The sequence below is a fragment of the Henckelia pumila genome, unplaced genomic scaffold, assembly GCF_033568475.1.
Source record: "Henckelia pumila isolate YLH828 unplaced genomic scaffold, ASM3356847v2 CTG_461:::fragment_3, whole genome shotgun sequence".
NCBI classification, from domain to species: domain Eukaryota; kingdom Viridiplantae; phylum Streptophyta; class Magnoliopsida; order Lamiales; family Gesneriaceae; genus Henckelia; species Henckelia pumila.
The window spans coordinates 7,331,147-7,345,981 of record NW_027331831.1 but is presented as its reverse complement, the minus strand read 5'-3'; the positions used below and the strand labels follow the sequence as shown (position 1 = coordinate 7,345,981).

Genomic DNA, 14,835 nt, shown 5'->3' with positions numbered 1-14,835 from the left:
TTTCGGCATACCGTACCGAATTTTTTTCGATATACAAATATTTTTTCGATATACCAAATTATTTTTCGGTATCAATATGGATTTTTTCCATACCAAAATTTCGAAATTTCGATATCGGTATCGATATAAATTTTTTTCATACCAATTTTTTTAGTACGGTAGATCGAAAAACCACCCTAATAATAACTATATAATTGATATGAAGATATTATATTTATGTCATTCAATAAAAGTCATTTAAATAAAACACCCACTAAACATAAAATTAGGAATCTTCTTAATAAAACTCATGGAATCAATCAGAATCTCAATTATTATGCCTAAGAATATATGCAAATAAAGAAAATAGTTAGTGGAAAAGTCAGAGATATGTTAATTTCTTTCGATAGTTTAAGAAATATTTATTTAGAAATTAATGACGGATATATACGAGTATATACCATTCCTAACACAAATGCTAATTTGGAAGATAAAAATAGGAATCAAATATTTTCATTAGCGCATATGCAAATTTGATGTCATACTTTATTTCTCTTTTTATTTATGTTAGTACGTATGAATAAGATGCTCGTTGCTTGTCGACCAAATTTTTTTTTTAATACACAAATACACATCCCAACGATAGTAAAAACAAAATATTTTATGCGCTATGTGCCTATTAACCAAAAATATATATGTTTTTTTGAACTTACGTAAAATAATAAGGTTTTTATTTTTATTTTTATTTTAAATTTTAACTACCACCAATATAATTTCAAATATACTTTTAACTTACGTTAGGAAATTCATGCAACAACTTTGTTTGAAGAAGCTATTCCTAGAATTAAGCATTAATATTTTTTTGGTTCAAAAACTTATGGAAATGAACCAAATTTTAAAGTTTCCAACCAACTCCGATCCATTAATTAAAAAACGTCGATATATATAATCAATCAATTTATTCGATACTTTAATACATATATTGCGTGCAATCATTGTTCCGGCTAACAATCAACACATTACACTTGAGTTTTTATATAATTTAAAAGCTTGAAAGTTACACACTAATTCCATTTTTTGGAAAATAAAACTACGAATAATTGAACTACAGTTGGTTTTAGAGTTAGGGTCAATTACCACTTGAGCTACAACAATGCATGCAAGATATAAATACACTGCAAGTCATTCGAAAAATATGTGTGTATATATATATATATATATATTACAAAAAAATTAAAAACCTATTGAAATTAAAATGTGCACGTCCACTTCTGAAAAAAGAGCAAAAGCGTAAAAAAGAAATCAAATTCCATAATATATATATCCGTGTGCGTGTATTGGCCGTGTTGATAAAATTAATACATTTAAATATCGTTTATTGAAACGAGATTCCGAAAAATCATAAACTGAAACGAGAATACAACATGAACATTATAATTAAAGAAATAAAAGGATATAAATTAATTAACATATATTGCATAATCTTTTTCATTTTTTTGCCCCTAAATAAAGAATATATAGTTTGGTCTCTATTTGAGACGCTTGCAAAGGGTGAGGCCATCTCCAACAGAAAGAAGAGCCAATTCAATACGAGAATCCTTAGCCAAGAACTCATTGAAATCTATGACTGCTTGTCTCCAAACCCTCAAATAATGCTCCATCTCATCTTCATCCGAGATCGCAACGGTTCCGCCCCACAGCGTGTTGTCGTAGGCTATGATTCCTCCAACTTTCACCAAGTCCAGTAATTTCTCATGGTAGTTTATGTAATTATCTTTATCAGCATCCACAAATGCAAAGTCAAATGTTCCACTTTCACCCTGCAAATTAATATATATACTTAATTAGTTATGTTTTATAATTCAAAGTCAACATGTTTATATATGAATATGTAGCTAGCTAGGTGTAATTTAATTTTTACATTTTCTACAAATTCCTTGAGAACAATATTGGCATCAGATTGAATGAACTGGATTTTGTGCGCCACATTTGCCTTTTGGATGAATGGCAATCCAGTCTCGAATGCTTCCCTATCTGGATCAATAGCTACAATCTAAAAAGACAAAAATATATTAGCAACATTTCTTTAATATAATTTCATATATCATCACAACATAAACCATATAATTAAATCGATGAATTTTACGTACTTTTCCATCGTCGGGGAGGGCTAGAGCAGTCGATAGAAGCGAGTAGCCGGTAAAAACTCCGAGTTCGATGGTCTTTTTTGCATTCATAATCTTCAACAACATTGATATAAGCAATCCCTCGTCGGCAGGTACATTCATCATGCTCCTAGATAATTATAATTCATATAATTAATTAGTAAAGAGTAATATAATTAGATTTTCACATTTATTTGAAAAATATATAATAATCTTACTTAAAATCGTATTTCTCTACAGTTGCCATTCTTATTTCCTTGAGTTGTTCATGCTCCCTGGGATACGCAGTTTCCAAGATGTACTGCATGCAATTTAAAAAGTCAATTAATCATAAGAAAAATAAATACGACGGTGTTATGAAGCAATAAATCAATTACTCTGAGCTTAGTGTTGTGCAAGCTAATATGAAAAAACAATTAATATATATATATATATACATACATATATATATATATATATATATATATATATATATATAGATAATACTTAATTATATCTAAAGGAAACACAAAGTTAAAACTTAGGAGTCTCTATCATTATACCGTACGTACATATTAACACGGGTGCTTCTATGATCCACCGGGTGAATTTCACCCCGGTGCAACATAAAATGAGCCTATTAACACTACTTCTGACTTCTGAGTACTCAAGTAATTATAAGGACATGCAATTTATTTTGTTATGATCATGTGGAAAAAATGGAAACAAAACAATTATCTCTAATTATATCTTGTAAGTATTTTCAAGTAATTAAAAACGATAACGTATAGATGGATATTTAGTAAATAAATACACACGAACTCGAATTTCGGATAAGAATTATTGGATATAGAAATTGAACCTTGGAAAGAGCATGGCTCTGAAGAATGGTTCCCGTAAACTTATCTTTCATTGTTGAAGAAAATTGAGAGATCCTAATTTAATTATATGAATTATACAAAAGGAATTCGGAACTATGAAAAATGAATAATGGAATTTGGTTCTGCTTTCCTTTGCCAAAGAGTGGCCTTATTTATAAGCTCTAATAAGTTGGCAAGTAACAACGCGTGAAGATTGAAAGTTTCAATGTGAGAATCAATAAATTAAGAATATCTACGACGACTCAACCAACTTTTCTTGTAATCAATTATTTAATTCGATAGCATATATATATATTTGTAACGTGGAAACCCGCAGTCGCTATCTTCGGTGTGCACTGGGTAAACCCTCGAGCTAATGCAATAGCCTTCAAACTACGTTAGCCAAGTAAACCATACTAGGCAAGCCCTGTGTGACAGGCTAGTCCAAGAAGATGTTGGTAAGGAGAATCGAACTCCTGACCTCTGACCAAGAGTTTGTTATGGATTATGCCGAAGCAATCATGACGATAATAATTGCGGAATAAAATAATCAATAAGAATATCAAAGATTTACGTGGTTCACCCAATATAGGCTACGTCCACGGAGCTGCTGCAAATATTTATTATCGGAGAAATATTACAAGTATAAATAAAACACTATATCTCTCACACGATCCCAACCCCCGAGTATTACCGAGAAAATATTTCTCTAACTCACACAAAAAAACACTCAAGAAAACCCAAGAAACTCTCTTTTTTGTTTCTTTTCCTTTTGCACTCGTATTTTTTTCTTTTCTGTTGGGATATATAAAACTGAGAGGGGGGGGGGGGGGAGCTCTATTTATAGAGCTCCCCGATACGCGTCTTCTCCTACTACCTGCAATCCACTGCCCACTACCAACCATAATTAATAAGGGCTGACATCCCACCTAACAAATCTCCCACTTGAAGACTTGATTTCAATCATGACTTCACACAGTCAATGTAGCAGCTCATGTCTCTTCTCTTATATTTGCAGTCCATGTCGCCTTTAATGGCTAACTCCCACTTGATTGAATTATCATTTTGCATCGCTTTTTCAAAGGTCTCCGGTTCACCTTTATCTGTTAGCAAAATATAATGAATTGTTGAAGAGTATTTTTGAGGTGGTCTGATTGTTCTAGAAGATCTTCTGAGTTCAATTTCCGGAGTTTTCGGGTCATCATCTTGTGCAACCATTTCATTATCTTTCAGGTTACTGGTTTCCGACTCATTCACAGGAATATCCATCAATGGTATTTCATCTGTCTTCTTGACTTCAGGACATTCATCACCAGCTCCAACGCTACCTGTCCTTGTACATCACATACTCATTGAAGATTACATCTCAGCTCCGAATGATCTTCCGATTTTGGTCATCCCAGAATCGATAACCAAACTCATTTTCTCCATAACCAATAAAGAAACACTTCTTTGATTTCGGATCAAGTTTTGTTCTGCTGGCTGAATCAATATGAACATATGAGAGACAACCAAACACTTTCAAGAACGAAAGGTTTACTCCTTTGCCGCTCCAGACCTCCTCTGGTATTCTGCAATCAAGTGGTACCGAAGGTCCTCTGTTGATCAGATACGCTGCAGTGTTAACTGCATCAGCCCAGAATGATTTCGGCAATCCAACATGCAATCTCATGCTCCTGGAACGTTCATTCAGGGTCCTGTTCATTCTTTCAGCCACACCATTATGTTGAGGTGTACTAGGAATGGTTTTCTCCATCTTGATCCCATTCTGTGCGCAATACTTCTTGAACTCAAAATCTTCATATTCTCTTCCGTTATCAGACCGTAAACAATTCACCTTCGAGTTGGTCTCATTATCCACCATGACTTTCCACCTCTTAAAGGTTTCGTAAACATCAGATTTATTTTTCAAAAAATAAACCCAAACTTTCCTGCTCGAATCATCAATAAATGTGACATAATATCGTGAGCTGCCAAGGGATGTCATAGGAGATGGCCCCCACACGTCAGTATGAACCAACTCCAACTTTGTTGCTTTCGGTTCTCTACCGCCTTTCGAAAAGCTCATCCTTTTGCTCCTTTTCAAGAACACAACTTTCACACAGTTTGTGTTCGACAGTTTTTAACTCCAGTAGTTTTCCTTTTGACATCACCATCTTCATTCCTTTCTCACTCATATGTCCAAGTCTACAGTGCCATAGACTTGAGTTAGCTCCAGCATCCACAACTGCTAACATATCTCTGCAACTGGAAGTCATGTAGAGGGTTTCAGTTTTCTGTCCTCGAGCAACAATCATAGATCTTTTGCTCACTTTCCAAGAGTCATCACCAAAGGTCACTTTATGGTCTTCGTCATCGAGCTGTCCCACTGAGATCAGATTCCGAGTCAACTTTGGTACATGCCTTACTTTGCTGAGTTTCCAGATAGACCCGTTTGACATTTTCAAACTGATATCACCCATACCAGCTATTTACAAAGGTTTTCCATATTCCAAGAAAACTTTTCCGTAATTACCAGCAGTGTAATTACTGAATACCTCACGATCACCGGTGGTATGAAATGAAGCTCCTGAATCCATAATCCAAGAATCAACCGGACTTTTCATGGATAGTACTAAGGCATCATGTACATCCTCAGTAGCATCATTTGCATTATTTTTGGGTGATCTGCAGTCCTTTTTCATGTGACCAGTTTCACCTCAGCTCCAACACTTTAATTTCTTTTCGAAGGTATTTTTGTCTTTTCCACTCCTTGATTTGGATCTGCCACACAATCGGTTAGAACCTTTTTCGCTACTTCTGCCTCTGCCTCTATTCTCAAGATTTAGGGCAGATCTCGACGATGTCCCTTCACCCGAATCCATCCTGCGAACTTCTTCACCAAGAATTAGATCTCTGACATCATTGAATTGTAACTTTTCTTTTCCAGCAGAATTGCTAACCGCTGCCCGCATCGGCTCCCAAACATTTGGTAAAGACGCCAAAATAATAAGTGCACGGATCTCATCATCAAACTTGGTTTCAACCGATGTTAGCTGAGAAACAATCGTGTTGAATTCATTGATGTGTGCCGTCACCGAAGCACCTTCCTCCATCTTTAAGTTGAATAATTTTTTAATGAGGAACACTTTATTATTTGTTGATGACTTCTCGTACATGTCCGACAAAATGGACATCATCTCCTCAGTGGTTTTTGCCTCCGCCACGTTGTGTGCCACGTTCTTTGTTAGGGTCAATCATATTACTCCTAACACCTGTCGGTCAAGAAGCTCCCACTCATCATCCTCCATCTTTTTTGGCTTCACCCCAGATAGAGGTTGATGCAGCTTCTTGCTATACATATAATCTTTAATCTGTAACCGCCAGAACGTGAAATCTGTACAGTCGAACTTATTGATTCCCGGTCCCGATCCGTAATTTTCGGCCATCGCTTCTACTGTCTTAGCTTAATAAAATTTCAAAAAATCTTTTCTGATGTGGAAGATGAGACAAAGCTGCGACCACGGAGCATACTCAGAATTTTAAAAAAAAATTCACCAAGGCTCCCGGACACCGTAACAACTCTAATACCAGTTGTTAGCGATTATGCCAAAGCGATCATAAAGATAATAATTGCGGAATAAAATAATCAATAAGAACTTCAAAGATTTACGTGGTTCACCCAATATAGGCTACGTCCACGGAGCTGCTGCAAATATTTATTATCGATGAAATATTACAAGTGTAAACAAAACACTATATCTCTCACACGATCTCAACCCCCGAGTATTACCGAGAAAATATTTCTCTAAATCACACAAAAGAACAATCAAGAAAAACCAAGAAACTCTCTCTTTTGTTTCTTTTCCTTTTGCTCTCGTATTTTTTTTTTTTTGTTGGGATATATAAAACTGAAGAGGTTATAGAGCTTCCCGATACGCGTGAATTAAATTCACGCGTCTTCTCCAACTACCTGCAATCCACTAACCACTACCAATCATAATTAATAAGGGCTGACATCCCACCTAACAGAGTTCACCTACTCTACCAACTTTGACACTTTAAGATCATTCGATGACATATTTTTCACCTTACAAAAATGCTTCCTTCTAGGAAATACGTTTTGAAGGTAAATTCAATTAAATTTTTATTTTTTTTTTTGAAAAGATGTGATTGATGATTTTCAGTTTCTTTATTTTAATAGATTTCAATGCGCTGTCGATTAAATTTATTCAAAAAATATTTAAATATTTTATTTAAAGGAGAATTGTTTTTTATTGTCTTATATTTTTGTGCCCTCATATATGTAATGTGTTGTCAAATTGCAGTTTTAGTTTGTTATTTTTTCTTTTTTTTTAAAAAAAAAAACAATTTTAGTTTCTTTTTTCGACTTGATACTGACGTGTATGATGTCACGTCAGTACTCCCAATAAAAAAATTAATTACTTAAATTATCAAAAATTAAAAAAAAAATATATAACCAATTAAAATTGAAATTTGATAACATAAAAATAAAAATATTAGAAATAGAATTATAGGATCAAAAATATAATTTTTCTTCTATTTAATGGACAACAACTATGACTTTTCCATCTCGTTCATCCTTTTTAGTGGAGTTGAACTTGAATGTAGTACATACTACATATGTAATTACTCATCAGCTAGCTGCTTATTGTAGATACAACTTATTTAATTTTCGTATTTTATAAAGTGTTGCGTCATTGGATCGAATATAATTGTTTGGGAAAATAATTATATCAATTTGTTTGAAAATCGGTTGAAATATTATACGTAATTCGAAATACTTTACGATTTAAAATTTTAAAGATAATTTTGTTATTAATGTTACCTCCTTATAATTTTCATAAACCTGGTCAACACTTGATCTATAATTGGGTAATAATAAGATGAGTATTTTGTACTACTCTGAAGAAAATTTTAAACGTGGAAACTATTTGTATATTTAAAAAAATCCAAGAAATGTATATTAAAAATGTAAAAACCCTTGTTACAAAATTTAAAAAAAAATTGTTATAACGATGTGAACAATTTTCGAGGATTGTGACCTACTATCAAATTTACTTACCTAATAATCGTTGACCAGTTCGATGATTATGACCTACTATCAAATTTAGTTACCTAATAATCATTGACCAATGACATATATATTTAAAAGAGATGCGCGACTCTCCGGCGCCTAAAATTGTTAAAAATAGTTAATATATTTAATATTTAGGGATAACAATATTTTTAGTGATGCTATTTGTTTTTTTATATTTTTTGTCACGTTAACGATGAATTTGTATTTTCAGTCTCATAAATTACATGTTTATTCTATTTTTGATAATGTTACAGTGAATTTGTATTTTTAGTCCTCTAATAATTTGTGTATTATTTTCATTTTTGATCATTTAATTTGTATTTTATTTTATTTTCTTATCTTTTTGCGACAAATAAAAAAGTTCAAAAATGAAAATAACTACAAGTTAAAAGTAAAATACGCAAATAATATATAAGTTATATGACTAAAAATAAAAATTCAACATAACATGACCAAATGAAAAAAAATTACAAGACTGAAAATACAAATTCATCGTTAACATGACCAAAAGTGAAAAAAAGTGCAAATAACGAGATAAAAATGCAGTTCTCCCTAATATTTATCAAGATAGAATATATTTTGGTAAGAGAACATATAAAATAATAATAAATATAAAAAATAGATTATATATTTGAAACAAATGAAAAAAAAAATTGACTTTTATATTTAGAACGGATAGATTAACAAAGTAAACAAAAATAAAAATAAAAATTTATCCATATCATTTATATCATCGAATAACAATAATTAAAAGAAAAACACCCACTAAATGTAAACTTAGGAATCTTTTCAATAAAAGTCGTGGGTCTCAATTATTATGCCTAAGAATATATGAACGAGAAGAGGGAGATTCAAATCAAGAATGTAATTTATGTGTGTGTCATGTGTGTAATTATTTGTAAAAAAGTCAACAGAAATGCTTATTTTCTTTCGATGATTTCAAAATTAGTTATTTAGAAATCAATTAATGGGGGATAAACTACCATTCCTAACGTAAATGCGCCAAACCATTATTCCAACCAAATTTTTGTATTAGCTGGTGGCATCCATTTGTTTATAAATTGAAGAAAAAAGAATCTCTATTTTAATATATGTTTTGATACACATTTAATTTCGAAGCATATTTCATTTTTTTTAATTAAATATTATATATTATAATTAGCATATACGCATTTCATGTCATCAAAAGTTTTCTTAATACGAGTAAGATGCTCGTTGTGTGTCTTTCATACCAATTTTGGTTCCTAAATACTCATCACCGTGATAACATTATTCTTACATAAAAAAGCTAAATATCTTAAAATAAAAACTCGAGCATAAATTTGGTGTAAACAAAAAAATTTAGGTGTAACAATTGCTAATGCCAAGTGAGCATTCAACACGTGATATTTGAGTTGTGAAAAATTAAGATATTGCAGTTATACTATTATTTGATCATAAAATCAGTATGAGAGTTAATGTCACGTATTTCATTATTCACATTGATTGCAAAATGTGAAAATTTATAATGCATGCACAACAATTGCCTGTGCTTAGAGAACGATCGACATAAGTTGCTTGAGATCAGTTGATTTTTTTGTGTATTTTAAAGATTTGAGTTATGTTATTGTGTATTATATAATCGACTATAACTTTGGTGAAATTGATTATATTTGGTCCTACAACTTTAATATTTTTATACTTTAGTATATATATATATATATAATTCATCTTGAAATTTTGTATATGTGGATACGCTACGAGCCAAGATTGACGGGACAATTTGAAAAATAACATTCTTTTAATTTTTACTTAGATTTTTGACCTTTTTAATATTTTATTTTGTAAACTAACCTTGTAAATGAGTTTTAATTTAATATATGTCAAAATTACCCTTTATGCTATTTAATCTCAATTAGACTAATCACCTAAAATCCCTAATTTTTCCTTCTCAGCATTGTTTGCCGCCTCCGTTCAACTCCTCCTTTCTTCTTCCATTGTTTTAACCTCTCCCTTTTTTTAAAAAAATAAATAAATAAATAAATTTCCCACTCTTAAATTTCTGGAACCTTCCATTTTTTCATACCCAAGGTACGTAAGTTTTTTTTTTAAAATTTAATTTTTCGTTATTTTTTATATTTAAATAATTTTTATTCCTTTGATTTTTTGTTTTTAATTTTTAGTGTCTATTACTTTGTTTTTAAATTGTGTGAAGAACCGAAATCATAATAAATTAAAGAATTAATGATGCAAAGAAATTGAGTGGATTTATTAAGGATTTCTAGCTATTCCAATGCAATAAATATCAAACTTGACATTTTGATGATTTTGTGTTTCTTTGATCATTTTTGAAAATTAGAAGAAAAAAGTTTTTAAGTAATTTTTTTTTGTTTTTATGTGTACATAAATTATCGATAAATTAAACATTTTCAATTAAAAATAATACAGTTGGTGAAATACCTTAATTAGTGGATTTGGTAAGGAGAAGAGTCATATTAATAAATTAAGATTATTAAGTTTTAATTATATGTAATTATAGCACAAATCATTAAATTTTATAACTCTTTACTTTGGCAAATTGGCATCTTTAAATTGCCATCAAATTAAGAAGGTCAAAAATCTAATATATTTTAAGTTTTCATCAAATTGAGAGGTCAAAAATCTAATACTTAATAATGAGAATCATGTTAAAAAAAAGGACAAAACAGTAAAAATAAGTAATAAAAAAACAGGAGGTTATTTTTCTAAGTGAGATTCAAATGAAGGTTAATTACTTAATATTTCCCCAAGATTGACCCAACAAAAATAATTTACTTTGATCTTATCTAAAATAATATGTCTTTTCTTTTAATTGCCACAAATTTTCAATTTAATTTTGGTTTCTTTCTGACTTCTGAGCTATACCATTCTCATAAATGATTTCTCTTTTGATTTAAAAATGTTAAAAATGGAATTATTATTATTAGTGTACTAGGCACCATTTGGTTTGGTGTATTATTAATCTATGTATAATTTATCTCATCCAATCTCGCATTCTTGTCATATTATTTATCTATCTATTTTAATTATTAGTTTTACATCAATCAAATCATTAATAATTTATCTTATATATCAATCAAATCATTTAATATAAATTACTATACTACTCCTTATAAATAATATTATTCATATTTTATTTATTATAAAAAATAAAATAGTAATTTATCATTTTTATATAAAATTTAATCAATCAAATCAAATAAATTATAATCTATCAATCAAATCAAATAATATATTAACTATCATTTATTATTTACTTTTTATTACATTATATTACTTATTTATGTATTAATTATCATATTATTCAAACCAAACAGTGCCTAAATGTATGGATCGTGGGGAACAAAATAATATAACAATATCGTATGGACCGTGAAGGACTAATAAATATAATTTCACTCGTAAATAATATATAATTTAAATTAAAATATAAAATTATTCTATGGATTAATGTAGCTGTCAATTACTTAAAAAATTCATGCACCAACTAATTCTGAAGAAGCTATCATGTAATTAAGTATTTAATTCTTTTAGTGCAAAAAATTTTGGAAATTAATGAACCAAAATTTTAATTTTTCCTGCTGACTCCATAGAAGAAAAAAAAAATCAGTAGGTAGAATTGGGTTATCTAATGGATATTTACTTCATCGTAGACAAAATACATCTTAATCAACTAAATAATACTTTAAATAAGGAGAAACTATATTTTTAATTCTATCTATAATTATTATTTTTTTGAAAATTCTATCTATAATTATTGATTGTACGTACGTCATCTTTTATTTCCCAAACTTTATCAAAATAAAGTTTTTATGTTGCTTTTGTTACAGGTAATAACGTTCAATACAATATAGTAAAAACTAAATTGGAAATAAAGAGCTTGACAAAAAAAAAAACTGGTTCAGTTATTTAATTAATTTGACAAAGGTTTGATACATAATTTCCTCAATTTTAATTTTAACATATGTGGAGTATACTATGTACTTTAAGGCACCGTTCTGTTCACTGTATTACTAATATATATATAACTCATCTCATCTCATCCCACGTTCTTTTCATTATATTATTTATCTATATATTAACTATTTATTTTACATCAATCAAATCATTAATTATTTATCTCACATCAATCAAATCATTGAATTCAAATTACTATATTATCCCTTATAAATAATATAATTTTTATTTTATTAATTGTTAAAAGGACAAAATAGTCATTTAATATTTTTATATAAAATTTAATCAATCAAATCAAATAAACCACAATCTATCAATCAAATCCAATATTATTTTAACTATCATTTCTTATTTATTTTTTATTACATTATACTACTTATCTATATATTACTTATACCATACCTCAAACTAAACGGTGCCTAAGCATTGTCCTGCGTATAAAATCATGTGTTTTTTTTTCCCGAATGAGAAGGCCAAAAATTGGGAAAGAAAGTCAAAGTAAACTATAATTAAAATTAACAAAGGTATTCAATAAAATTGCACATAGCCACTAATTGACCATGTATATATGCAAGAAATGTTACAAACAGTAAATTTGATATCTATTACTATAATCACTACAACACCTCCTTTATGGCAATATTTCAATTTCGAAAATTAATAGATTTTATTTTAATTTTTTATAAAAAAAACACTCCATTCTTTTTTTTTTTTTTACGGAACACATGCATTCATCGCGCGTGTCACAATCAGTTAGTATGTGTTAACATTTTATTTTTAAGAAGAAGTGTGTGTATTAACATTGACACACACACAAATGATAAAATTGCAACAGCATAAAAAAGAACGACTGCTATTGATTAAATCATTACATTTATTGTATTGTTTATTGAATTACAATTGATATAAGTTGAATAAAAAACGCAAATTGAAAAAAAAAATATAACATAATTAAACAATATATAAGGACATAAAAAAAAATTATTTTTTATCTATTTGAGGCGCTTGCAAAGGGTGAGGCCATCTCCAATGGAAAGAAGAGCCAATTCGATACGAGAATCCTTAGCCAAAAAAGCATTGAAATCAACCACAGCTTGTCTCCAAACTCTCAAGTAATGCTCCATTTCATCTTCTTCTGAGATTGCTACTGTTCCACCCCACAAGGTGTTGTCGTAGGCTATAATTCCTCCAACTTTGACCAATTTCATTAATTCCTCATGGTAATTTATGTAATTATCTTTATCAGCATCCACAAATGCAAAATCAAATGTTCCACTTTCCCCCTGCGCGCATATTAAATTAATTACTTTTTGTTACCAATTATATATATTAATTCAAAATTTGTATATATATATATATAATTAAGTAACTAATTACATTGGCAACAAATTCCTTGAGAACAATATTGGCATCGGACTGAATGAAGTTGATTTTGTGGCCCACTTTTGCTTTCTGAATGAATGGCAATCCAGTCTCAAATGCTTCCCTATCTGGATCAATTGCTACTATCTGAAAAGAAATCATAAAAAAAACATATATTAGTAACTTTTCTTCATATATCATCATTATAAAAATATAAACGATATAAATTAATGAATTTTACGTACTTTTCCATCGTCGGGGAGGGCTAGAGCAGTCGATAGAAGCGAGTAGCCGGTAAAAACTCCGAGTTCGATGGTCTTTTTTGCATTCATAATCTTCAACAACATTGATATGAACAATCCCTCGTCGGCAGGTACATTCATCATGCTCCTGGATAATTATAATTCATATAATTAATTAGTAAATATTAATCACAATTAAAATTTTCGAGAAAAATATAAAAATTAATCTTACATGAAATCGTATTTTTCTACAGTAGCCATCCGTATTTCCTTGAGTTGCTCATGCTCCCTGGGATACGCAGTTTCCAAAATGTACTGCATGCATGCAATATAAAGAGAAAGATATATAGAACGAGTTATGAAACAAAAATAGATAATAATGCTAAAGTAAACCCAAAGTTAATTGTTGGATTATATTACTTCTGAGTCAAGTATTATATTAATGTTGAACAACAATAAAATATTGTAGAGAATATTTGTTCGAACAAAATTACGTACATGCCTGAATTAATTCTCCAAACATTTGGAAAATAATTAAGGAAAGAAATTTTCTACGAATTATGAAAATATTTTATAAAATAAAACTTATCTAAGTTTTAAATCTTTTGTAATATTAAAATAAAGTAATACACGAACTAGAATTTTGTACAACAAACATTTGATATAAAAATTTAACCTTGGAAAGAGCATGGCTCTGCAGAATTGTGCCTGTAAACTTGTCTTTCATTGTTGAAGATACGAATTAGAAAAGGAGAGATTCTTAAAATAGGGATCGGAGTACTTATAAATAATTTGAAACTATGAAATATAATTTGGTTGTGTGGTTCATTTGCTCCAAGCGTAGCCCTTTATATAAGGTGTATGTTGCCAGGTAACAACGCGTCAAAATTGAAACTTTCAACTTTCCATATGGTAAAATGGCCCAACTCAACCAACTCTTCATATAACTATTTATTATATTTTGCCAATGAGGTCAAGACTGAGGCCCTGAGACCACGAGGTTTCAGGTTCGATTCCCGCTGACTGCGGGTAGATTTCTTAATTTATTTAGGTAGATTTAGGTACTTTCTTAGCTCGAGACAAGCACGTCTCGAGTCCATGTTCAAATTCCGTCGGTTGTGCGGATAAATTTCACTCTTTAGTGTTGCAATACGATGTAATTTCGATATTCGATATAATTTGTACTTAAAAAA

At 29.9% G+C, this 14,835-nt stretch overlaps 2 protein-coding genes across 2 annotated transcripts; both read right to left on the bottom strand.

Annotated features, from left to right (window-relative positions):
• Positions 1-1,316: 1,316 nt before the first annotated feature.
• LOC140871763 (flavonoid 3',5'-methyltransferase-like) lies at positions 1,317-3,122 on the bottom strand. Its single transcript, XM_073274451.1, has 5 exons — positions 2,986-3,122; positions 2,363-2,445; positions 2,130-2,274; positions 1,901-2,032; positions 1,317-1,799 (listed from the first exon to the last, which is right to left on the bottom strand). The coding sequence occupies exons 1-5, from the start codon at positions 3,034-3,036 to the stop codon at positions 1,509-1,511; spliced, it is 702 nt and encodes a 233-aa protein (XP_073130552.1). The 5' UTR covers positions 3,037-3,122; the 3' UTR covers positions 1,317-1,508.
• A 9,755-nt stretch (positions 3,123-12,877) lies between these two features.
• LOC140871825 (flavonoid 3',5'-methyltransferase-like) lies at positions 12,878-14,454 on the bottom strand. The gene is made up of 5 exons (XM_073274556.1): positions 14,319-14,454; positions 13,875-13,957; positions 13,646-13,790; positions 13,416-13,547; positions 12,878-13,321 (listed from the first exon to the last, which is right to left on the bottom strand). Exons 1-5 carry the CDS (start codon positions 14,367-14,369, stop codon positions 13,031-13,033), a joined length of 702 nt encoding a protein of 233 aa, XP_073130657.1. The 5' UTR covers positions 14,370-14,454; the 3' UTR covers positions 12,878-13,030.
• Positions 14,455-14,835: the final 381 nt, after the last annotated feature.

Excerpts from the sequence above, each read along its gene's own strand:
- LOC140871825 (XM_073274556.1), bottom strand. The coding sequence starts at position 14,369 with ATGAAAGACAAGTTTACAGGCACAATTCTGCAGAGCCATGCTCTTTCC. Across the intron at positions 13,958-14,318 it reads AGAGCCATGCTCTTTCCAAG|TACATTTTGGAAACTGCGTA; the intron begins GTTAAATTTTTA and ends GCATGCATGCAG. Across the intron at positions 13,791-13,874 it reads GTAGAAAAATACGATTTCAT|GAGCATGATGAATGTACCTG; the intron begins GTAAGATTAATT and ends ATAATTATCCAG.
- LOC140871763 (XM_073274451.1), bottom strand. The coding sequence starts at position 3,036 with ATGAAAGATAAGTTTACGGGAACCATTCTTCAGAGCCATGCTCTTTCC. Across the intron at positions 2,275-2,362 it reads GTAGAGAAATACGATTTTAA|GAGCATGATGAATGTACCTG; the intron begins GTAAGATTATTA and ends ATAATTATCTAG. Across the intron at positions 1,800-1,900 it reads TCAAGGAATTTGTAGAAAAT|GGTGAAAGTGGAACATTTGA; the intron begins GTAAAAATTAAA and ends ATTAATTTGCAG.